The following is a 26,715-nucleotide window of genomic DNA, read 5'->3' on the forward strand; positions in this document are numbered from 1 at the left end:
TAGCAGCTCAGTTCAAGATGACCAGTTCTGAAGGAGTTGTGATGTGTCATTTGTGGACAAGTTGGTCTTAAGAGCTGGTTTAAAAAAGGTACTAATTGGGAGCAGAAAGACTGGCTCTTATTTCTGAGCTATGAAAAATAGTCTGGATCTCTAACCCCTAAAATACACCAGATATGTCTCTGGGCCATCACGGCTGCGCTGCAGTTTGAATGCATTCTCCGCCATCCGTAAACTCCCACTGTCTGCATTTGAAGTGCAGCACGGAGCAACACTGCTGGACTGCTAGACCCGCGAGATCAAGGAGTAACACGGTAGTTACAGAATCACACCTGACCGTGCGTGTAGAAACTACTTAAGTGCTTTAGAACAGTGGTTCTCAACTGGTGGGTCGGGACCCACAAGTGAGTCACGGAGCAGTTATCAGTGGGTCTTGACTAGGTGTCTGAAAAAGAAAAATGGTGGCCAACATCCTGAAGTCCTTACTGGACATGCCTCATTACCTTTTAATTTACTCTGTTTTACTGTGAAACAGGGTAAATTTGAATGTTTGATAAATATTTCAACTAATTTATCTTCTTTTTCTGCAATAAATGGCTATTTTTCCCATTTTAATAAAGTAATTTCTCAAGTTCTCTGGAAAATTGGCAAAAATGAACGCTAATGATGGGGAAAGATGGTATAAAACCTGCCAGTTTTGTCCCTTTTCTTTTTTATATCAGGTGTTTTGGTCCAATCATGCTCCAAACTGCAACATATTCAATTAACTTAACATGCATTGTTAAAATTTTATTTCAAATTTGGGTCGCGATCTGTTGTAAGACAGCCTTGTGGGTCCTGAGGCCAGACCAGTTGAGAACCACTGCTAACAAACACACAGTATGCTATTGTTTTGAACTGCAGGAGTAGGATGAACTTGCTTTGATTTGTTTGCGTTTTGTCTTTTCATGCAGATTTTTGTGCTTCTACCATGAGTCAATAACCCTTTATAATAAATGTGCTGTTGACTACAGACTCTGCTATAAGACCTTTGTTGATGCAGTCAAAGGAAATACAACTGGAATTTGTCTTGTGTCAACACGGAGTGTTTTACTCTGCAATTTAACCAAATATTTTAATTTGGTTTTGGCAACACTTCCTGCCCTGTTCGATCTGCTTCGTGCTGACGTCATGTGCAGAGATGCAGTGCAGCAGAGCTGGTGGAAGCCCATTAACTGAAACTAAATCCTATCTGCTCCGTTACCATGCTGGAGCGGAGATGTATCTGGTGTATTTAAGGGGTAAGAAGAGATACAACCGCATCACTCCAAGCAAGGCTGGATGGTCATAAATAAAGCCATGCTTTTTGTCTAACTACAGCCGACCACACCAGCTGACAGGGCCATCTTTAATGTGTGCCAGTACACATTTTGTCTACTCTACCAACCCAATCTGAATAAAGGCATCACAGAACTCCCCCATATGTTTTTGAGCTTTTAGATATCTTAAGAAAGACAAGAGAAACCAACATGAGATACATGACCTGTTCTTACACTGATGACCTGCCTGCACCTGTGTTCTTAAGTTGATAAACGCCAGGTGCTTTTAGGCTGGATTCACATGCACAGCACCCCTTTAATACTCATATAAGGGCATGAGACTGCAGGGCAGTCTGCAGACACAGGAGGCACACAGGAAAAGAGAAAGATATTAATAATGTACAAATTAAACCAAACTGTAAAAACAACCACAATATTTTGAAATAATTCGATTGTACCATTCTGAAATAGTCCAAATTGGTCCAATTGATATTTTTTTCAAATTGGGTATAATTTGATTAAATGTCTATTTATTCTAAAGCCTGTCACTTTAAAATTATGGAACATTATTAAAGCATAGTTGCATATTTTTGCATATTATTTAATTATATAAAAGTGTTAACTTTATTTCAAAAAGTTGGAAACCAAATCACAGGTAAGCTAAATGTCAGAATCGTCTTAAATCTGCATAAGAGGGTTTTAAGTACAAATTTCTTCTGAAGAAGAGTTGCTGAATGAGGCCCGTTGTTTTCAGTATGAAACGTGTCCACATCTAGCATTAAACACTACCACTTTGTATCCAAATACCCAAACTGGATTCAAATCTGTTTTCATGCACTGTTTAAACTATGAATATTTTGGGTGTTTCATTATGTCTTGATCTCTTAAATGTTTTTTTAAACTTTTACTGGTGTTAAACAACAGGCTGATATGTAAAAATGCATACTGTTAGCATACACTGTACTCTCATTGGTCTTTTTATAAATGCCTATTTTTCAGTCCGAGTAGTGTTGTGGAATAGACGACAGGGACTTGAACGTCAAAGGGACAGCACACGCTGATGGAGCTGCAAAGACAAAACCACATGAACCACGACAACAACAAGAAGACTGCTTCCCTAAAGCAGGGATAATCTGACTAGATAACCAAGAGCAAGAGTCCACAGACTCTATAAACAAACTGACAAACTGTGACTGAATGGTAAGAATAAGCAGCTGAAATATTGGCTTTATTTTTACCAACCTTTGGCTACAAATGGAAATCCCTTTCTTTGTCATCATAACAAGGAGCTGCAACTCAGCCGTCAGCTGTAGACAAAAAGTCCTAAAGTGAGTCTGATATTCTAAACCCTGGTTCATACTTCTGTGCTGAATCTACACCGTAGTAGCATACCCCGCTGTAAGCACTATATACTTTTTCATCGTTCTGTCCCTGTAGCAGCAATACTCACCCTAAATACTAGTCAGCAGTGCAACTAACATATCGCCCAGCCCTGAGCCAATAGCATTTCTGGCAGCTACACAATGCATTGGAATATCCACCTCATAAACCTCAGAACAGAAAAGCATTAGAAATTTTGACTTTCAGACAGTTTGCATGGAGTAAAGACAACACTCATGCCAACATCAATCTAAGTTCCCATGTTAGCTCACCATATCAGCTTTTCTACATTGTCTGATTCGAGTAGTGGGTCTACTTTGTATGTGTGTGTTTTTTTGACAATCAGATGGTAACAGCAGCAAAAGTTTGTAGTTTAAGCCCACCCAACTGAAAACCATTAACTTAGGCAGTGTGAAGACTGTGTATCAGTGCTCTTAAAGGGAATAGGCTCAGTGATTGGTCAATTTCTATCCTAGTCCTGCCACTTTTTTCTGCTAGTTTGTGTATAGAAAAAAATGGTAACAGAAACCATGCACATTATGTTAAAGTCAGAGCCGATACAAACAAAGCAGGTGTTGATCATGTTTCAGTTATTGCAAGGAAGAAAGGAGGGGCAATGACAAAGATTATGAGCACAGCTGAGGCAGAGGATGGAAAAAATTCACAGGCATAGATGACAATAGCCTTTTTTTATTTTACAATTTTTGCAAGAAGATTTAATTAATTGCATCATCATCTGCAGCTTTTTATCCCACTCTAGATTACACACAATAGGCCTGTAGACAACTTCAAGACTGGCAGTCATGTCATGATACCTAGTGGACCAATCACAGGCCTTGTGGTCTGCATTGTTTTGATGCATAGTTACATATTTGAGAAGATGCACATTAGGTTTTGTGCAAAGGCTTCTGCAAAGGTTCAGAGCTACGCAGACCTATAGTGTATGCTACGGTGTAGATTCAATCATGAAGTACAACCCAGACTTAAAGGTGACATATCATACCCCTTTACCACCTTTAATACAGTCCTCTGTGGTCTAAATAAAATATCTGTGCTGTGTTTTGTTAAAAAATGTATGGATCAGGCTCCCGAGGATGTTTGTGACCATGTATAAACTCCAACCCTCTCCTCTCTCTGACAGAAGTACAGTCTCCTATGGTTGTGGGTGGAGATACAAGGTGAGGATGGGTATTATTTTAACGACTAATCATGTGAAATTAAAAGCAGACTGTAAACAGACTATCTGGTTTGGTGTTGTCAGACAATGGCAGACCACACAGGGGACTGTGTAGGCTTATTTCACATTTTTGGATCAGTATACACTGGATTCCTTAGGTGCAGAAGTACTAAAAAGTGTGTTTTTATGATATGTCTCCTTTGAGAGAGGTCCAAACTTGACTTTAAGTCATTCCTAAAAGCCTGATCATTTCAAAGATTGCTAACATGAGACGATGGCTGAACTGTTACTCTCTAAAGCCTGGTACACTCTGAAAGATCCTTTAACTGATTTTAAAAGTGTGAGAGACGTCACACCTGACCACAAATAATGACAGATTTAACCTTTTTGTCCTTAAAGGGTGTGGAGTGTGATAGGGTTGCCAACTTTATCTAACCTTGCAAAGCAGATGGATACACCAGTTTCCTTGTTTTTCACTGGCAAATCCATCTTGCAAAGCTCCCATCTGAACTGTTTGGGCCCAGTTAGAAAGTGACAGGACCAATCAGCAATGAGGGGCAGTACTTTCAGGCATGGCAGAGTCGTGACGTAAACAAGCAATTATGGTGGAAGAGCTTAGCGTGGATGCTGCTAAAGCGCCAGTTTTATCAGAACTTGGCAACAATTCTTTGTTAAAACAAGAACAAAGAACAGTAGTGAGTTGTTTTCTTTTCAAAAACGACAAAAGTTGAGTATTTACATGTCTATAGGCGCCGTGTTTCGCCTTGTAGCTGCGCATGTGCAGCTCGATAGCTGCTACATCACGTGTTTTGTTGCTCTTATTAGAGAGATGTTAAATTAGAGATGTGACAGACAGAACGTTCATCCAATCACACTTTTCAAAGCCTCTGCTTTTCTCAAACGTTTCCTATTGAAGCTTTCCCACATGGATGTGTGAAACAACCTTGTGTCAGGTTAAACTTTATCTGAGCCGAGACACAATATGATGTTTGGAGGTCATTTCCACAGTGGTGTCGATCCAATGAGTGATTTAATGTAACAAGGAAAAATGTGTGTTTTATCTTAGTTTTACTAAAACTGTGTTGTAATAAGCCTCTCCTTTTACCAAGCAGCACTCTCAAACTTAAAAATATACGACAGATATAATCTGAGAAAAAAATTAAGCTACAGTTATCAAAGTAATTCAATAAAACCATGACCTTTTTTTTTTTTTTTTTTTTTTTTTTAATCTCTAACAGTCCCTGGACTCCACTTTGAGAACCTATAGAATAAACCTTCAAATATGTGCACCATTTTGGCAGCATGGCCTCTTTGTGCATCTCTGAAGCAGCTGACCTCTGTGGCCTTTTGGCAACTCCCAATGGTACACAATGCAAAAAGCTTTCATTGAATCACCACTAACTGGTTAAACCCATGTCCTTTTTGCTCAGTATGCTTGTAACAGCTGCAAAACCCTTTGTTTTTGCATGTTTAGCCATTTTTTTTTATCCACAATTGTGCATGTACTGAATGAGACCATCTAAGCCAAACTTACTTCAGCAGGATTTGGGTCTTTCCTGCAAAGGGGCAGTCATTTATCAACAGGTATCTCTTTGTTGATTGACTAATCACTCTCTAAGATAATCACATCTTCAGTCAGTAAAGATAAGTTTGAAGTTTGATCACAGAGAAGAGAGAAGTAGTGTCGATATACAGGACAAGGTGAGTCCCACTTGGGACAACAAATTTAGCTCAAAAAATGGGATGTCCTGGCTAATTCGGGACAGTTGGCAACACTATCAGATAAATTTACCAACAACCAGAATCTCCACCCCTAAAACTCCAAATTTGATACAGTCAAACGTGACTACAGAGAAACAAGCTAACAGTGGCTAGCTGTTAGCTTCCAGCTACAGCTACTATGGTACCGATTTCAGTCCAGCCTCCTCCTTGTCAACAGGGATGGAGTTAAAACCCAGGTAGATAAAGACCCAGTACTGTATTTTTTAAAAACCAGAATATCACTACCACTTCAGCTTATCGATACTGCGAGTCTCATGGGCTGTGACATAACAGTATTTTATCTTATCGCTGGTACAAATGTGATACAATAAATTAATGACCCCCCCATTGTCAAAGTAAATCAAAGAGGGAAAAATACTATTAACATACCTCACACCACATGAAAATCTATCAAGATAATCTCTAGAACTAACCAATAAGGGGAGCCAAAAATTGTCACAATTATCTTGAAGTGTGTGCCAGGCTTTACTTGACTGAATCGACGTCTGTAAGATTTATTTAACATCAGGATCATCCCTTTTGCCTTTTCCCTTAATGATGAATGTTACATCTGACAACAGATACACTTTGGGAGAAAAAAAACATGTCCAGATGCTCAAATGCCCAGAAATGTGACTTACAGTAGCAACATTTTGGAGTAGAGACCATTTGAAGTCTCAGTTGACTCTGTTAGGATCTGAGCTTGTTTTTTGCATAAAAAAATGCCTCTGTAGGGAACTTCTTTTACTTTAGAGATATTTTTGTAACTTTGCTAGCTGCTGCATCGTGTCTGCTGCACTTTAATCAAAGTCACTGCTGCATTTCACTTGATACCTATGACAGCATTTCTGTATATTTAAGGGTTACTTCAAACTCAAGTGCTTCTGTAGTGACAACAGGCTTATTTAGGGGAGAGTAGGAGACACTGCCAACACAATTTGCCATATGCTTATTTTAGCCAAAGTTGCACCTCATAATCTTTTAAAGCCCCTTTACTCATTGATGGCTATCTCTGTCTGTCTCTCTGTCTGTCTGTCCCTCTTATTATGTAAGAGGTTAAGAATCTTCTGGATCTGGTTACAGCACAGTTGTCGGTAGCCAGGAAACCCCCACATGCTGGAAATAGATAACGCACTTAATGAAAACATTTCACCTTCTGATACCTCCCATAGACGCTTGCTAACTTTGTGTATCTGCTTTTATGTTTGGAAAAACTTCTAAACAGAGCAGGGCTGATGACCATCAGTACGTTTACATGCAGGTAGAAAAGGTCAGATCATGTTGGCCTGACTGAAACTGAACATCAAAACTCAGAGGTCAGACTAACTATATGATGTGATTGGAGATCATTTTTCATTGTACGGGTACACTTCAATCAGACTGGACAGGAACAGTCCTTCTGCGCTTCTCAGTTTTCCCTGTAGGCTTTTGATGCCGAAGAGCATTAATGCTAATGGCTATGTAAGACTGGGTTCATAGTAGTTGCGTAATACCTTGACTTTGATTTAAGCGTGCATGTTAACAAGTCAGGGCTTTCAGATTACCTGACTGAGCGCGGTGTCTCAAACACCAAGGATCTTGAGAATAGAAGGCTTACTTATTTTTACCACAAACTATGCATGTTTTTGGCCAAAATAGACTAGACACTGGCAAAGAAAAGCAGATAGATATTTATAGGCCCACATCAGTAGAACGTGTTTGCCATGTGTTTTTTGACGAAATGTCGTGGAACTGTCAGCTCAGGTCAGGTATGGGAGAACATGATGGGTTGGCATTTAACCATGTCAACCTTGTCCTGTACTGTTCTGGCCGATGGCCATCCTCCAGGCCTCTGCCAGGCCCATGACCCATCTCTCCAGGTGTTCTCCCAGCTGCCCCCTCCATGGCATATGCAGTCGCCCCTGATATCTGGACCAGCCTACAGAGTCCTGGGCACCCAGTATGCGTTAAGCTGGATCAGGCTCGGGAAAGCACGCCAGGTGTATCCAGGTGTATCCAGGTGTATCAAGCAGCTGACCCTTCCTATCCCAGCTCTCCTGAGCATGTCAGCATTAGACACACTGTCTTACCAATGATTCCCAAAGATGCACCTGAGAGCAGTTATTACAAAGAAGTCCAGTCGGCATCTCAGTCAACATCTGGGCCTCACAAGAGTATTGTAAGACCAGGAGGACCAAGGACCAAAAAAACTCTAACTTTCATCTGCATGTTTAGATACCAGGAATGCCACACTGTCTTGCTCAGCGAACCTATCACCCATGCTAATCTGTGGTTAAAACATGTCTGTCTAATGAAGATATTCCCTTAACTTTAAATGTTGCTTTTTGTTTTCATGCTGGTAGACTATGTCACAGCCAAGACAAAGACAGTATGGGTACACTTCATGTTTGTGCTTTTCAATTTACCAGATGAGTCAAGGCAATTATTGTAAGATTTACTGAAGTAAAAGAAAGACAGGGCTGTGACTGCAGGTACTCTGAAAGTACCATCTATCAAGAAGGCACAGTGTTGCTAAGAGACTGGCCAGCTTTGTATCCTTCTTAATTCTCAGTACTGTTTTCAAAAAAGACTCTGGGTGTTGAAGACATCACTGATGCTTATTAATCAACCAATCTTTGTATAGCGCCAATTTATGACCAAAATTATCTCAAGACACTTCAGAAAGAGGGCAGGTCTAGACTATACTCTTTGTTGTGGCCTATTAGAAGAAAGACCAGCATGAATCACCATGAGGACAGCATTAGCAATATTTAGCCCTGTTTCAGTGGCGACACAAACCTTTCCTTCAACAGGCAGGATTGTCAAGCGGATCAGACCCATGTTGACAGATGTCTGCTAAAGCTGCACTGGGGTCAGAAAGGGCTTGTATGAAAGGTAGGGGGGGAGAAAAGTAAGAAGAGGAGAGGGAAAAGAGAAACAACAAAACAACAGATGAAATTCAAATCAATGGCTGTCGTGGCCATAAACTTATCTCTTATCTATAGACGTGTTAATAAACTATAGTAGAGGAGGCATGCTTCAGGTGTCTAGTGTAGTTACAACATCCCATTCTGTGTTTACATAAACCAGTCCATGGTTCTTACTGGAGCAATGATATAGCACAACTAACCTCTACAGCTGCTAGTCTTAAACAACTATATGACCATACACATCATAAAGCATAAATGTGATACATTACTTCAGGATACTTATATTTTATTTAACAGTTTTTAGTCATATTTAATCTATAATTTCAAATTAGAAGATGCCATTCATCTTTGTGTTACTTTTTATTTTGCACCGTTTTGTTTTGCCCCTTTTTTTAATTTAAAATGAATACACTAGAGGCTGTAGCAACTATTACAGGTGGTTCTAAACAACACAAGAGGAGACAAACTGTAGCTGTCACTGCTGCCAGTTCAGTTTTTTTTTTTCTTTAAGATTTATTTTTGGGCCTTTATTACATAGAAGAGGACAGTGGATAGACATGGAAACAGGGACGAGAGGCATGCAGCAGAGGGCATCAGGCCAGATTCGGACCAGGGCCGCCCGCAAATACATCAGGCACGCCTTAAACCCAATAGACCATCTGCGTGCCAAGCCAGTTCAAAATATTAATAAGAGAAATCTTAAAGAATACATCCACGACTCTTTGTTGCTTTTTCCTGTTAAACTGATCCTGTACTGACCTCAAATTAAGGTATGAACTTAACTGGGGCTTCTGTTATCCATTATTTGTTTGGACTCCAAAAGCTGGAATTGAAAGCTGGATGGTCCCGGGCAAAGCCGGACTTATTGTCACTCTTAGTCAGCTGTTAACACTTAGCAGTAGTCAGCTGAAAGGGACATATTGTCATCTATTATAGCAGAGTCAGACATGCTTCCATGAGTAAATCAATTCTTCCTCTGTGCATGTATACTGGGACAATAACAGTCCAGTGAAATAGCCTAATAGAGCTATAACTGCAGTTTGACTTTACTATGCATGTAAACGTACTGACTGACTTGAAAGCTGAGCTTCAGGTCAGATTAACCTTTGAACCATCTAGAATAAAATACTCTGAATGTGAACTTCAACCTGTTTTTTATCGTACAATCTGTGGGCTAAAATAATAAACACATCTTAAAAGTATATATCACAGGCAGTTGCTTTAAAGCACAGCAGGACAATAGGTCAGCTCTGGAGCTATTCCTAACATTAGCCTTGAGCTACATAACTAGAATTAGCAGCACAAAGTAGAAGAAGATGCTTAAAGACACTCAGATGAGTTTTCTATGTGACCTTAAATCCAGGACTGTAGGTCTTTGTAAAAACGTTTCTGTACTTTAACTGTGTAGAGAATCATTCCTGTTGTAAAGAGGACAGTGTCCGAGTTAAAGGGTAAGTTCACCCAAATATCAAAACTGTGCTTTGTAGTAAAGGTGACTTGAAATTCTTCAAGATTCATGAGAAGTACGTTAACATTTACCAGACTGGAGGTAGATGTGCTCATTAGTACGTGCCATGCTGACCTGGAGAAAGGAGAGCATGGACAGAAACCACACAAAGGTCTGATGGTTTGACTTCTTTCAGTTTGTTGCAGGACTGGCCTAAAATTCCTGCACTGTTTCCTTTGTTATCATGCTTTATTTATTACACTTATTTTGATTCTTTTGCAGTGATGTCCTGTAAACATATAACTGCAAAGTAAACTAATCAACATGGTAAAATTATTAAAGGAAATATATTAATTTAAATGATGTCAAAACAGGTATATGTATATTTTCTGTATATGTTATGTCCTGTGCCATTGAGAGTTTATTCTAAAATAAAATGTTGTATTTTGTGTCATTCTTTTGTTATCTCGTCTTACATTTCAAAGGACACTTGAACATATCCATACAAAAAAGGTTTTATCACGCTCCTAAAAATGACTGAAAGTTTCAAATAAGTCTGAGTGTCAGGTATTTGCAATAAAATTCTCAAAGGATTGCTCAAAGTCAGTAAAATAATGGTTAAGATCTTAACTTTTGCACCACCAAATGCTGATTTAGCTGCACCACCAGCTTTTCGCTCTACCTCACTGAAAATGTCAGTTTAAAGCATTAAGAACACACTAGTGGATCAAGAATATTATAATCCTTGTATGTTTTGGGGCAGTTCATATGATAACAGCTTATGAAATGCATTTCTAGTGTTTCTAAATTCCTAAACTCACTGCATATGCAGATCAAGAATCAGAGGGAAAAAGACTGGACAAAAGGAAATCTTACTTGGCACAACGTTTTATGATTTTATTGAGAATCTTTACATACACTATATTGCCAAAAGTATTCACTCACCCATCCAAATCATTGAAATCAGGTGTTCCAATCACTTCCATGGCCACAGGTGTATAAAATCGAGCACCTAGGCATGCAGACTGTTTCATGTGGCCTTCAGATTAGCTCAAGAACAGAGCATAGAGAGCTTCATGGAATGGGTTTCCCTGGCTGAGCAGCATCCAAGTCATACATCACCAAGTGCAATGCAAAGCGTCGGATGCAGTGGTGTAAAGCACGCCACCACTGGACTCTAGAGCAGTGGAGATGCATTCTCTGGAGTGAAGAATCATGCTTCTTCATCTGGCAATCTGATATCTGATCTGGTTTGGCGGTTGCCAGGAGAAGAGTGCTTGTCTGACTGCATTATGCCAAGTATAAAGTTTGGTGGAGGGGGGATTACGGTGTGGGCTTTTTTTTTTCAGGAGCTGGGCTTGGCCCCTTAGTTCCAGTGAAAGGAACTCTGAATGCTTCAGGATACCAAGAGATTTTGGACAATTCCATGCTCCCACTTTGTGGGAACAGGTTGGGTATGGTCCCTTCCTTTTCCAACATGACTGTGCACCAGTACACAAAGCAAGGTCCATAAAGACATGGATGGGAAAGTTTGGAGTGGATGAACTTGACTGGCCTGCACAGAGTCCTGACCTCAACCTGATAGAACACCTTTGGGATGAATTAGAGCGGAGACTGAGAGCCAGGCCTTCTCGTCCAACATCAGTGTGTGACCTCACAAATGCAGTTCTAGGATAATGGTGACAAATTCCCTTAAACACACTCCTAAACCTTGTGGAAAGCTGTCCCAGAAGAGTTGAAACTGTTATAGCTGCAAAGGGTGGACTAATGTCATATTAAACCCTGCCAAGTCAAGGCAGGTGAGTGAATACTTTGTATTTACGATTTTTTTTTTATGGTACCAGTTTCAAATCAGGAAACCCAACAAGTCTTCTGAGAGGTATGGAGGACAATTGGAGCAACGGTGCAGTGTGTAAATTGACACAGACATACAGACAATTATAGTAGTACAGCCTTACATCCTTACAATTTCATTTTTACTTTTAGTCAGTCATTCAATTTAAACTGATTTCATCAGCCAGATTGTGGAATTCATACTAATGTAAATCACTCATATCAGGGCACTGTCAATACTATTGATTTTTGAACAGTGATAAAAAAAAACACATACCTTGTGCACTCAGTGGAAAATATCTTTGATTTTTAATGTCCAGCAAAAACAAATTTACATTTCAATCTCATTTCAGTCTCCTCGATAACATCTAAACTTACTTATTTTCCATCATTATTTTAATGTTGCTTTTTGCAACATAAAATACAACTTTTGCATTTGCATCATACTTATCAGTAGCGTTGTAGTCCTTGAGGACAGTCGTCTTGAGAACGCTCTCAAGACCACATTTTGAATGTTTTGGTCTTGTCTTGGTCTTGGGAGCATTTTTACTTGGTCTTGTCTAGGACTGGCTGGACTCGGGATTTTCTATCAAGACCGGTCAAGACGAGCACTGATCTGCTATTCTTCAACTTCATTAATGTGATAATAAGGAGAAGTACTCGCTGAAACAACAAAAAGCTACACCTGCAAAAACTCAGACATCAGTCCATCTTATTTCTAGTAGAACTACCTCTGAACACTTACTTTAGGCCTCATTCACTTGACAAATCTAGATAAACATCTCACGTTCAGTTATTTAAGATAATTCTGGACTTGTCAGTGGCTTTTAAATACATATAAGGATTAATTTTTTTATAAGAAATGAGATTCTTGCAAGTTGTGCTTTTAAAGAGTTGTGGACACCTGGTATTTATCTGTCAAATTTATTAAATAGAGAAAACTAAAATTAAAGAGAAAATGCTCTTTAACTGTTCAACCTTGTCACGGTTCTTTGATTGTTATGGTCTTGTCTCATTCGTGCTTTGTCTAGGTCTCAGTCTTGACTCCCAATAGTCTTGGTCTTGTCTTGGTCTCGGTGCACTCTGGCCTGGTCTCGGATAGTGTGGTCTTGAGTACAACACTACTAAGATACAAAGGTGCCGTTTGTAATGGCCAAAACAAAAAACCTAGGAGCTCACAAAAAACAATGCCTCTGTTATCACATAAACAGGTCATCTATACGACATACATTTGTAACAGCTGTTCAATATTAAAATTGTAGTTGTAAAAGAGTGTAAAAAAAATCTATGCAAATTCAGAAACTGCATTGTCCACATCACTTGGTCATTTTTTTATCATCTACTCTAGACTCTTGGCATAGTGAATGAAAGGTTTCCATACATTTTTGTTGCTTAGCCTTTAATATAGAGGATATCCTTTCCAAAGACATGACAACATCTGCCTTATCCACTGAGTTATACCTGATCTATGAATGTTTTTACAAAACAAATCAATACATTATTTGGCACAAAGTAAGCAAGGATTAACAAATGCTTTTTTATTTATGTTATATTTATGTTTCTTCAAATGTAAACCCAACAGAGAAAGCTTCATCAAGCTACATCAATTGTAAATCTGATCTCCATCCAAAACATTTTAACTTTCTTACACTGCTAAATACAGTAAAATAATGTTTGTCTACTTTCTATATCTTTTACACAAATATCTGGGGTATTTTTGATGTATTCATATAGATCAGCTGATGTCATATAAGTCTGCCTTAAGAATTTATACTAAAACAATTACAGACGTGTATTTATGGACCTTCTGTAAGCATCAGCACAAACTACTTTACAGTCTTCATCAGAGATTTCCAATCGCAAATCCTCTCTCCAGTTATTCAATTAACAGCCTGAGTTCTCAACTGAATTACATGTCAGTAGGTTAACTCAGATATGATGCCTTTTTTCAATCCACCCTTTGTTATTGTTTTCCACTGTTGAAAGTGGGGGTTTGGTAAGGGCATTGTTTCGACTGACAAAGCTTCAAAGTTGCAGGTATTAGAAGAAATGATTTCTATTAATGTTGTATTTAGACATCAGCTCCTCAGTGGACATCACTGAGCCTGACACTGTTAAATAAAGCTCTTTGACCAGCAACTGCTGCCACTTTAACCCCATTTCACTCTTTAATCTAAATTCACCACCAAATTTAAGCCAGTTTTGTCACTTCTAAACCCTTTTCACCAACTTCCTGCACGTTTCTGTCACTTTAAAACAAATTCTTTCCTCTTTCCACCTACTGTGGCCTCTGTTGATCCATTATGGCCAAGACTGACCCTTATTCACTACTTTTTACTTCCATTTTTGTCCATTTTAACTACATTCACTAGTTGTTATGCCTTTTTGTAAGTTTGGACCAAATTTCCACCACTTTTCCTACCAAATTCTGCCACTTTTAAGCTGATATTGCCACTGTCAGCCTTTTTCAGTGCTTTTTATGCTCATTTTTGCCACATTAAACTATTTTTGCCACTTTTATCTGAATTTCACCACTTCTAGCCCATTTTACTCCATTTAAGAAAAGGGATTTACATTTTTTAAGATGGCTATACTTTAGCACACATGAATAAGGAAAAAAAAAGAGATAAGAGTTGTTATTATCCCCTTTTTCCTCTCATGGAGGCCTTGTCTGCACACAACTGTTTTTGAATATGCATGGCTATGTTCAGGTACAGTGGGGGTCCCTGGTCTCTGGCACCTTTATTTGGGGGTTGTAGGCTGAAAAGGTTGAGAACCCCTGCTCTACAGTGATGTATAATCAGACCACGGTTACTTTAAATGTCTCAGTCCACTTCATAAAACTCCCAGAAAGCTCAATTAACAATATATATTTTTCCATGGTTAAGTTAATATCCTTACCTACAAGAACTTCAGTATTTTTCCAAAATAAAATTAGATTTTATTTACAGAGAAAGAAAGTATACTCTTAACTTAAGATGAAGGACTTAAGACATGAACTTGACACAGGAGTAAATGCTGTCACATTATCTGGGGCTTACTGGATGTCAGTGAGTTATTTTGTACATGTACTCCTACATATTTCTGTATGTATAACTGTGTTAAACACTGCATTTCACAGAATTATCACCTTGAAGCTCTCTCTGAGTTCTAAATCATGGTTTCAGACATCAGTGTAGCTAGGCAGCTCTCAATAAAAAATAATCTAAAAGTCAGCATCATAAAATACATCTCTTTGCAGTCATTTGATTGCCACATCAAGACACTGGTAACATGTGCTTTATATTGTCAATATTTGCATGGAAAATGTAAGAAATGTCATATAACTTAATTTTAGATGTAATTACACCTGTAATTAACCCCTTAAAGCCTGTTATATCATATTTGATACATACTTTTATGATACCTCTATCTAATCAATATGATCATAAATTACAAAAAAGAAACTATTGAATACAATCTGGGGCGGCATGGCGGCGCAGGGGTTAACGCTGTTGCCTCACAGCAAGAAGGTCGCTGGTTTGCTTCCCAGTCAGGGCCAGGGCCTTTCTGTGTGGAGTTTCCATGTTCTCCTCGTGCACACGTGGGTTCTCTCCAGGTACTCCGACTTCCTCCCACCAGGTTAATTGGTGACTCTAAATTGCTCGTCGGTGTGATTGTGAGCGTGCCTGGTTGTCTGTCTCTACATGTCAGCCCTGCGATTGACTGGCCACCAGTCCAGGGTGTACCTGCCTCTCGCCTGATGACAGCTGGGATAGGCTCCAGCCCCCCCGTGACCCGAAACGGAAGCGTGGGGGTATAGAAAATGGATGGATGGATGAACACAATCTGAAGTGATGATAGAAAATGATAGAAATGCCATCAAGTGGATTATCAGTTACCAAAAGCACTACTGTATGAGATACAAAAAATACATATGTTACAGGGCGCGTTGGTAGTTGAGTAGTTAAGGCATGCACCATGTACACGGGTGGCCCGGGTTTAAATCCGGTCTGTGGCACCATTTCCCGCGTGTCCCCTGCTCTCTTCCCCGTTTCCCAGTCTATCCACTGCCCTCCTCTCTCTAATAAAGGCACGAAAAGGCCCAAAAATAAATCTTTAAAAAAATATATACAGTATATATGTTAAATTCTATGGAAATTGGGATTTTTTTGGAGTTCATTAGGTTGCACGGTGGCGCAGGGGTTAGCCCTGTTGCCTCACGTCAAGAAGGTCTCTCGTTCGCATCCCATTCATGGCCTTTCTGTGTGGAGTTTCCATGTTCTCCCCGTGCATACGTGGGTTCTCTCCGGGTACTCTGGCTTCCTCCCACCACCAAAAACATGCTTGTTAGGTTGATTGATCACTCTAATTTGACTGCAGGTGTGAGTGTGAGCGTGCCTAGTTGTCTGTCTCTACATCTCAGCCCTGCGATTGACTGGCCACCAGTCCAGGGTGTACCCCACCTCTCGCCCAATGACAGCTGGTTAGGCTCCAGCTTCCCCGCGACCCCAAACGGGATAAGCGGTATAGAAAATGGATGGATGGATGGATTTCAGTGGAAAGTGAAATTAACATTTCAGTTCCAAAAAATTTGAATTTTCTGGCTATAATTTGTGTTTTCAGGCTTTAAGGGGTTAATTTATCCAATGATCAACCATGACTAAAACTTAAATTGCTTGACAGCTATCCTAAATTGTGATCTGTTCTTGTTATGCACTATCAAACAGAAAACTAAAGTCAAAGTCCACAGTGTTGGACCCATCAGTATATTTTTAAACCTTGAAGACAATGGTGATCAAGCTGAGATCAGCTCATAGTTGTCAACTTTCCCCTCATTCTTCATTGACTTCAGTCTGAAATCTGAGGGATGAGTACACCGTTGACTGGTCAGGCTGTCTGATGGCTCTTTTTTGACGCAGTGCATCCTGGGATATATCTGCATACACCACCTGTAACATTGTAAAACAAAAAATAAGATGAATTAAATATGTATGATAGCATGGACTGCATTCATTTTCAAGCTCTGCCAAAGGAAAAGGATAACAATATGGGTACTGTCAAATATCATGTTCCTCACCTCAGTCTTCTTCTGGGGCTCTGAAAATAGAAAAAGATACAGTTATAGAGAGCAGTTTTGAAACTTTGCCAAGAGATCTTTTTTCTATCACTATCCAATTTAAAATTACGAAGACTTTTTCATAGCTTACCTCTCTCAGAAGTGGAGCTGTGGTCCTGTTTGTCTGGTTTATATTTCTGGGGTTGTGAATATAGTGGTGCCAGGCCTGGACTCAGCTCTGGTTGATCTCTGTATTCAGCTTCATGTAAGGGTAGTAGCTGAGGCTTGACTCGTGAGCTAAGAAACCATGCCAATCCCAGAATGATCGGAAGACATAACAAAGCTCCAGCACAGACAAAAACCCTGTGCAGCACAATCCTCTGAGACGGGACAGCTGAGGACAGAGACAGAATAAATGTTTAAAGATATATCATTCTCTGTTAAAGACATACAAGCACGGTGTCAGGCTACAAGCTAGAATACAAGAAGAGTAAAGTAATGCCCCTTAATCTTGGCACAGAAAAGGTCCGCTCAGATCTTATTTTAATGAACAAAAAACAACCTTAAAAAATTGGGCATTCAAGTTTTAAATCACCTGAACCAAATACAGTGCCTTTAAAAAATATTCACGCCATTGGATGTTTTTATTGGTTTTATAAATCAGTCATGGTCAATGTAATTTGGCTTTTTTGTTACAAAAAAATTTACTAAAAAAATGTTCATGTCAAAGTGAAACCAGATTTTTACAAAGTAATGGCAATTAGATAAAAAAAAAAATATATATATAAGTGACTGCCCTAATTCAACAGAGGTCTAGCCAGTTGGTCTCACAGTTAGTGAAATGGGGATCATCTGAGTTCAGTGAATGTCTGTCAGAATTATAAAGGTCCAGTCACTGGTTAATCAGTATCTCTTGCTTCCATTACTCCATGTAGACAAAAGAACACTCCAAGCAACTCAGAGAAAAGGTTATTGAAGAGTATAGGTCAGGGGGTTGGATACAAAAAAAATACCAAGGCACTGAATATCCTCCAGAGTTCAGTTAAATCCATCATCATGAAATAGAAGGAATATGGTGCATGTGTAAATCTGCCTAGGTCAGGCCGTCCTCACAAACTGTGTGACCATGCAAGAAGGAGACTAGTGAGAGAGTCCACCAAGACACCTATGACTACTCTGAAGAGTTAGAAGCTTCAGCAGCTGAGAGGGGAGAGATGGGCTGGTTCTTCAAAGTCAATGCTTAGTGAGAGAGTGGCAATGAGGAAACTCAGATTAAATCTCATAGCGTTCACCAAAAGGCATTCTGGAGACTCTACGGTGAAGTGGAAGAAAGTTCTTTGGTCTGATGAGACCATAACAGTACTTTATGGCCATCAGACAAGATGCAGTGTTTGGTGGACACCAAACACTGCACAGCACCACAAACACACCATCTCCACTCTGAAGCATGGTGGTGGCACATCAGCTGGGGTGGAGATGATCTACATCATGTCATAAAGCTGCTACTCTGTAGCTGTGTCATGTTTTGAGCTGCTTTCTTGCAATGGACTATGACAGTGATAATCAACTAGAGGCCCAGGGGCCACATCAGGGCCCCCACATCTTCAGCCCCCCAGAACATTATCAAATCCAAATGTCAGGTTTTGGGTACCTTTTTTAATACTCCTTACAGCTATTAAAGCAACTCCAAAACAACTGAGACTGAAACAATTTAACCAGAATGGCTTTGTTTAATCAATTTTCAGAAATCCACCTGTCAGCCATTATTAGCCATTATAATGCATGTTATCAGTCCATTCTTTCTTGATAAAAACAGCAGTTTTCTGTGGAAACAGGCATTTTGGAGTGCGCTTTTCCCGCTTAGGTTTCTTCAATTGCACAGCATATTAGCATCAAACCCATTGACAGACAGCATGACAGCCAGAGAAATATTCAGCTGAATTATCTCAATCACCCCCTTGTGGCTGGCTGCGATATAAGGACTGATCTCAATTTTAGAGCCTAAAAATTACATGCATGCATTTAAAAAAAAATAAAAATATTTTAACAAAAAGTGTTAACTGGACCATTTTTAAAATTTATTTGGGTTATTTGAGAATTCGGCCCCCCAAAGTGACTGATTGGGAGAAAGCTGGCCCTTGCACAAATGTAGCTGATGACCCCTGAACTACGATTATTCACTGCAACTAGCTACTCTGCGCCAAAGCACCACTGAAATGCATAACTCCATTTAAACCCACAGACCCTTGTAACGCCAGTACACATTCCCAAGTCGAGTAGTGATGACCATTTTTGTTTCATGGATGAATTTCACAGTTTTCTGAGATTGCCAGAAATGTTGACCAGGAAGGCTACTTTCAACCGCTTTTCCCCTTCATTATGTGAAATTCTATGAAACCAAAATGCCAGTACTGTTTTGTAAGTAAACTTTCAGGAGTGCAGGTTTTATTGAACAGAGTCCTCAATTCAAAATAAGAAGTTAGCCACAGATCACATCACTCTTCACATTATCTTTGATTTGTAATGCTGTGAGCCCCCTGGTGGCAGGATAAACACACTGTTTGTAAAATAATAACAAATAATAATAATAATAAGGTCACAACTTGTCCACGAGAACGTTTTGGAGTTGTTGATGAGTTGGATGAGGGAAAGCCAGATTACTGTGGGTCTTCATAGCGTTAGCTGAGCAGCTGGTATATCAGCCCCCAAGATTTAGAGACAGCTTGCACCGACAACTAAAGGAAACGAACCTATTACTATGACTATAAGAATTATGGCAATGGACGAATTTGCCAAAATGTTGAAGTATCCCTTTAAAGGAAGGATTGATCTCCTTCTGGTTGGACTGAAACACTGTAACACCTCCTTCTCTGTTATATCAAACCCCTTGCACTGACACTGTTAAAAACCTTCCAGGTTTGGTGGATGCCAGTCAAACTTTGTAAAACAGCTCCCCTCTGTGGAATAGCACTGAATCATGGATAACAGGAACTGCATTTAGAGATCTGACTTTTGTGTAACCATGTTTCTGCAGATTTTGACTCCCTGTGGGGGAAAATGACAGGCAATCCTTTATTTTCTAATAGAGAGTTGCAAAAAAAGGGAACTGCGTCAAGAAGAGAATTCTCTCTTCCTTCTCGCATAGAAACATCAATTGAGGAAATAATCCTCAGCAGGCCTCACAAGATACAGGGGGCCCTAAATAGTGAACTAAAAGATGACAGAGGGAACCATCTCAATTTACAGTAAAAAAAAAATGGCAGTCGTTATTTCTGCAGACTCTGATAATTTGATAGCAAACACAGATGAATCCAAATGAAGGTTTCATTAAGCCATGAAGCATCTCCCTGTAGGAGATCTGAAACATACTGCATCTCAAATCATTTAAACATCAGTAATATTCTTTAAATGGTTTAACAGTGAAACTTGAACACAGTATTTATGATTTTACCTGCCGTAACATTCAAATAGGTCAAGTGCCCCTGATCAGTTGATCCTTGATGCCATTTCACGCTACATCCATAGGAGCCCTCATCTGATTGGTTGATTGTCAGGATATTCAAATACAGACGAGTCTCCTCAGCTGAAAGTGTCGTGTTGCTCAAGCGATGCCTCTCACTTTCTTTGATGGTGTAAACTTCTGTTGAGTTTCTCCAGATCCAGTCTCCAATCCATTTCTCTCCACAGTGTTTGACCACACAGGACAGAGACAGACTTCCCCCTGGAGCTACATGAGATGTCAAACGTTTCGCCCTGACAGCGTGCGTGCAGTCTCCCACACAGTGAGCTGGAAAAGGAAAGTCTACGTTAGCAGATCACAATTACAACACCAATTCCAAAACAGTTAGGACGCCACGTAAAATGTAAATGAAAATAGAATGCAATGATCTGCAAAGATCACAATCCACAATCCCATAATTTATTCACAATGGAACATAAACAACATATCAGATGATGAAACCGAGACATTTCATTTCATGAAGAAATGGTAAAATAGTTCACTTCAAATTTGATGGCAGCAATACATCTCAAAAAAGTAGGGACGGGCCAACAAAAAGTTGGGAGAGTAAGTGGTCCTAATGACAAACAGCTAGAGGAGCATTTTGCAGTTAATTAGGTTACTCTGCAACAGGTCAGTAGCATGAGTGGGTACAAAAGGACCATTTAAGAAAGGCAGAGTTTCTCAGAAATAAAGATGGGAAGAGGTTCACTAATCTGTGAGAAACTGTGTCAAAAAAAGGGGGGGGGAATGAAACAATTTCAGGAAATATTTCAAACACAGAATTACAGAACTTTGAATATCCCACCATCTACAAGACATTAAAATCAAGCGCAGGCTTCAGGGTCTACTGTGGGGCATATTTCTGTTTATTTTAGAGTTTGCTGCAGGCCAATAAAAACTGGACCAGGGGCCAAATTTGGGCCTAGTTTGGACACCCATGCTCTACATAGAATTTGGTGCTATATTATACGCATGCTTTACAAGAGGTAGTTTTTTATTTTAAATGAAATTGTCTCTTCTTTCTAAGGAGAACTAACCAGAGTTTTGAAATTAAAAAGTGTCATTTGAATTAGCTGAAATTAGGTCAAACATTTTTTTTTAAATTGCTGTTTATCAGACAATTTCTACAGTTAGTCACGATTAATCTATCATTTAGATGCATTTTAAGAACTCCACTGTTTTGCAGTTTAAATGCTTTTTGTTTTATTTTGGATTATTTACTGTCTTAAACTACGGGTGATTGACTTCCTGTGCGGGTAGACCAACATTTATTAAAAAAGAAAATAAGGAACTAAGGGTCAGGGTAGATTTGATGCTATGACATGAACTTTACCACCTAAAGAGGAACTTCTAAAGTGAACGTGTAATAAGAGAACAGAAAAAGTGAAATATTTGATATCACATGGTGCAGATGACTTTTGACTCATCCACTAAGCTGTCTGAGGGAGACTGCGGCTGCAGGGAGAAGCTGCTGTGGTTTAACCAAGGTGTGCTGGAAGGACAGTAAAGCGTGTGATTTATCGCAGTTGAAAGATAATTAATGCACTGATTATGGGTCTTGGTTAATTGTGATCAATGTGTTAATTCTGAGCTAAATGATTGAAATGCAGTTAGCAAGAAGATGCAACACAGAAACACTTCTTGCACAAACATCATGAAAGTGTCCTCTTGGCAGAGGTGGAAACCAGGCTGGGCCAAATTTGACCCATGAGGGCAAAAAATGAAAATACAAGGGTTAATAGTTGGGCCATGTTTGTTGTCAAATAGTAGGAGAAAAGCTACTGGTGATGTTTGATTTATTTTCATTGTTAAAATCATTTCACCTTGGTTAAAATGTGTCCATACTTTTGAGGTTTTATTTCTATGATCGTGAGCTGTTTGGAAACTCAAATGATTAGAAGGAACCCTGCATGATCAGACAAGTTCATCTTGTTGGATAGATATTGTAACTCTAGTATGTATATTGAACTAAAAAACTCACCAGGATGCCGCCATGTTTTGGTCCGCTCTGGTAGTGTGATGTCACAGTGCCGCAGTGCTCCTCGTCGTTTCTATGCAGTAACCGATGTTTCAGACAAGCAGCCAGTGTTAGGGCTGCATCTCAGAGGCGCTGCATATCTCACGCATGGAAAATTTTAAGATTTGAGGTCTCTCCTATTTTTTCCTTGCACCATGAGTGGTTATTGGTCAAACTAAACAGGAAAACAATAAATACAGAGCCATATTTACCTTGGAGCAAATACGTACGCCCACATCAGTAGAATAAGTTTGAAATCCATTTCTTGATGAACCAGATGAAGGCCACGAGCTAAAATGTGCCTGTTTAATAAAGTTACTCTCCAAACTTTTACTATTTATGAAGCTTTCTGTTTCCACATGGTTCAAAATGTCACAGGTAAAGGTAAACACAGTACAAAAACACTTCAGCTTTGCGCTTTTCAAAGTAAAAGCCCGCATTAGCATTTCTTTGGAGAAACTCCCTTCGTTTGTACACAATGCTTTTATTTTGAAATGCTATCTGCATGCTTCCATTACACTGAATCCAGTCACTTGTAAGGAGGTTTACTGAGGTAAAACTTAGGAGGAATGACAGAGCTTTGACAGCAGGGGGACAAAGCAAACATGCAGCAAACTCGTGTCTGGTATGAAAGCTGTTATGGCAGCAACAGCTGCGAGCAGCAAAACATACAGCCAGTCTGGAAAACCGGTTACTGCCTAGCAACGGTGAGGAGCGCTGCGGCTAAGTGACGTCACAGTGCCAGTGCGGCCCAAAACATGGCGGCCCTCTTGTGAGTTTATAAACCCAAATTTACTCAAAATGTCAGATATCCAGAATAGCTAGTGAATTTTTAGTTCAATATACATATGAGAGATACAAATATCTATCCAACAAGATGAACTTGTCTGATCATGCAGGGTTCCTTTTAAAAGAACAGCTGAGGAGCTGCTGCTCCAAAGATTTTACTAAATGGTAAAGTCCAATTTGAATATATTCAGAGATTGACTGTAAGCACAGGAGTTATCTTAAGATTTGCATTAAAAGTGGAGCAGAAAAATATTAATTTTTTGCTATTATAGTTGCAGTGTGTGCATGTTGCATATCACCTCACATGATGTTTCAGTTATGTGATCTGAAGCACATCTGGTTTGTTTTCTTTAATTGAAATTAGAACCTAAACTGTGTCCTTTTCTATGTCAAATCTACAATAAAAGTCAGAGAAGTCAGAGAGCTGCATATGCAGAGTCTGTGTGTCCTGTAAGAGAAAAGAACTGTTCATTTCTGTCTGATCAGCATTTCTTTTTATAAATGCAGACACTTCCAGTAACATTGAGACATTTGTAAATCTCTTACAGCAGTTCCTGTTTTTAAGGAAGATGTCTGGGTCTTTAACGTTTAGTTGTGAACTGAATTCTGACCTTTGTTAAATTCAGAGTAGAAATGTTTTTGCTGAACTGTGTCAGTCTGCACTGTTGTACTCTCAACTGTCTGATTCTTCACCAAAGTTTAAATGAATAACTACTTAATGCACATTTGTGGTTTTGAAATCTTTTTTTCTGAATCATTTCCCGACACCTTCACAGGAACAGGTGCACTTCAATCAGCAGCTAGCAGTGAACTAAAGACAGCACTTATTGGAAACTTACAGCAGTTGTGCATGAATACCCATCCTGTAATAATAAACATATACACTACGGCTCAAAAGTTTGGGATCATTTGCAAATGTCTTAGTTTTCCAAAGAAAAACATTTTCATGCCGTGATCAGCAACTGTCAGTCCTCTGCATCAGTCTCCTAGTGTGGCTGCAAATCCAAGTTAATCCTGTTGCACAGCTAAAAAACATTTAACTAATAAGGGAGCAAAAAGACTGGACACTGGACGAGTGGAAGAAGGTGTTGTGAACGGATGAGTCCAAGTTTGAGGTCTTTGGATCAAACAGAAGAAGATTTGTGAGACTCAGAACAAATGAAAAGATGCAAGAACAGTGCTTAAAACCATCAGTCAGAGAGGTGGAGGCAGCGTGATGATCTGGAGTGCTTTGGAGATGGTAGAACAGGAGATTTGTAAAGAGTGGAAGAGACCTAGGGAAGGTCAGCTATCACAAGATTTTGCAATGACGTGCCATACCCTGTGGACAGCACTTGCTTCAGGCCAATTTGATCCTACAACAGCATAACCCTAAAAAAAAAAAAAAAGAAACCTCCAAAATGCCTAATAAGAATGAGCAGTCAGCCAGAACTCTGACTGTTATGGACAGGCCAGCACAGTCTTTTGATCTGAACCCTATTGAGCTGTTGTGGGAGCAGCTTGACCGTATGGTACAAAGGAAGACTCCATCAAGCAGATCCATCTTGTAGGAGATGCTCCAGGAAGCAAAAAATCTCATCAGATCACTTTGAAAAACGGACAGCTAGAATGCCTAAGGTCTGTGCAGCTGTAATTGCTGCAAAAGGTGTTTTTTTTTTTTTCTATGAAGGCAAAGTTTAAAGAACAGTTTTCATAAAATAATATAGCTCTGATAATGTCAGCATGTCATTTGCTGTATTTCCTATTCAGACTAATTTTATGAGTTTTTGTCCATGCAAACAGGAAAAGTTCCAAGTAGTCAGCAGTAGTGTATAAATATACATAAATAACAATGGTGTGACTGTGAATGATGTGGTGTTATTATCAGAATTGCAGTGTAATTATTTAAAGGGATACTTCAACATTTTGGCAAATTCACCAATTGCCATAATTCCTATAGTCTTAGTAATAGGTTTGTTTCCTTTAGTTGTTGGTGCAAGCTGTTTCTAGATCTGGGGGGACCGTTAAACCAGCAGCACAGCTAACGCTATGGAGGCAGACGGTATTTTTTGCTTTTCCTCATCAAGCTCATCAAATACACAATTCCAACAACTCCAAAACACTCTCGAGGACAAGTTGTGACCTGCACATTCACCACGCTATGAAATAATCATGGAACATTATGAGACGGAGACGTTTTAAAGTTAAATGAAAAGCCAGAACTACACTCCAGACATGGCTGCTGCACTGTGTCACTCCGCCCAGTGGTTTACTCAAGAAATAGTTCAGAGTATTTGCTTCATGTGTTGTAATGTTACATAATTATACGTAATTATTTCATAGCGTGGTGAATGTGCAGGTCACAACTTGTCCATGAGAGCGTTTTGGAGTTGTTGGATTGTGTATTTGATGAGTTTGATGAGGGAAAGCAAAAAAAACATCTGTCTCCATAGCATTAGCTTTGCAGCTGGTTTAACGGTCCCCCCAGATCGAAAAACAGCTTGCACTGACAACTAAAGGAAACAAACCTATTACTAAGACTGTAGGAATTAAGGCAATTGGCGAATTTGCCAAAATGTTGAAGTATCCCTCTTAAGAGCCATACCTCATATACTGCAGGAAAAAAAATGATAATGTCAGTTATTTCTAGTATCTTTCAGCCATATCTAATATAGCTGCTATGAAGTATCTTTATTTCTTAAGTAGGTGCTCACACTTGAGATTGACAGTCAAATAAGACTCTTTTAAACAAACTATTACATTTTAGGCTAACTCAAATAGAACATTTAGTACTTTTGCAAAACAAGATAGAATTTGATCAAATGGAATCTTGAAATATGAGCTGTGCAGATCATTACGAGGCTAAAATGAAACATAACTTACTCCAACAAGCCATCACAGTCCCCTATTACCTTTAAAGATAAGGCGATAATAATATTACACGGCCTTTTCTGGCAATAAAAGTCTCTGAATGTGTTTTTTTTCCATGCACTTTTACTGCAGTTTCACTTGGTTAGATCCCCTAAATGACAAATAAAATCAAAAAGAGCATGCAGAATTTGGTGCAAGTGACACTTTCTGCATCCAACTAAAAGGTACAGAACTGTGTAGGCAGAAATCCACCACAATTAGAGAGATTTTCCTTGTTTCTGCAGACTGCAGATATAAACATGCTACTTACCTGAATGAAGAAAGCAGAGACAACTGATGGCAAAAAGAAGATAGTAATGTTTTTGTATGTTGGTCATGTTTCTTTTAAAATCTGCTGTTCCTCCTGAATTCATACTATGGCTTATCAGAAAAAGGATTTGGCTGTGTTGTAAAACTGAACTGCTGGTTTGATTTGTAGGAGTTTACAAGCCCAACCTCTCTTTTACTTTCTTTTCCTGATAGATCATTGACAGGCTTTCCTTTCTTTCCTTTCACAACTGAAGTGAAGGAAGGAAGTGACCCACTAAAACTTCCCCTTTGACAAACACACTTACATTCACCCAAGCTCATGTGCTCAGTTTTAGAAAAACAGAGACCTCGTGAATTTAAACATTACAGTCTGAAAATCTAAGGTCAGTGACAGAGCTCTCATAGAAT

General features: G+C 39.3%; 2 protein-coding genes across 2 annotated transcripts in view; one reads left to right on the plus strand and one right to left on the minus strand.

Moving 5' to 3' along the window:
* The window catches only part of LOC121526267 (rap1 GTPase-activating protein 2-like), a 35,836-nt gene extending 31,434 nt beyond the window's left edge, over nucleotides 1–4,402 (plus strand). Inside the window, exon 19 of the mRNA XM_041812774.1 lies at nucleotides 2,295–4,402. Coding sequence (XP_041668708.1) covers nucleotides 2,295–2,303 — 9 coding nt within the window. The 3' untranslated portion in view covers nucleotides 2,304–4,402. The remainder of the gene's footprint in view (nucleotides 1–2,294) is intronic.
* An 8,203-nt stretch (nucleotides 4,403–12,605) lies between these two features.
* si:dkey-52l18.4 (uncharacterized protein LOC560708 homolog) lies at nucleotides 12,606–26,427 on the minus strand. Its single transcript, XM_041800414.1, has 5 exons — nucleotides 26,309–26,427; nucleotides 20,292–20,627; nucleotides 16,992–17,234; nucleotides 16,862–16,881; nucleotides 12,606–16,733 (listed from the first exon to the last, which is right to left on the minus strand). The coding sequence occupies exons 1-5, from the start codon at nucleotides 26,409–26,411 to the stop codon at nucleotides 16,617–16,619; spliced, it is 819 nt and encodes a 272-aa protein (XP_041656348.1). The 5' UTR covers nucleotides 26,412–26,427; the 3' UTR covers nucleotides 12,606–16,616.
* Nucleotides 26,428–26,715: the final 288 nt, after the last annotated feature.

Source organism: Cheilinus undulatus, linkage group 2 (assembly GCF_018320785.1).
Source record: "Cheilinus undulatus linkage group 2, ASM1832078v1, whole genome shotgun sequence".
Classification (NCBI taxonomy): Eukaryota; Metazoa; Chordata; class Actinopteri; order Labriformes; family Labridae; genus Cheilinus; species Cheilinus undulatus.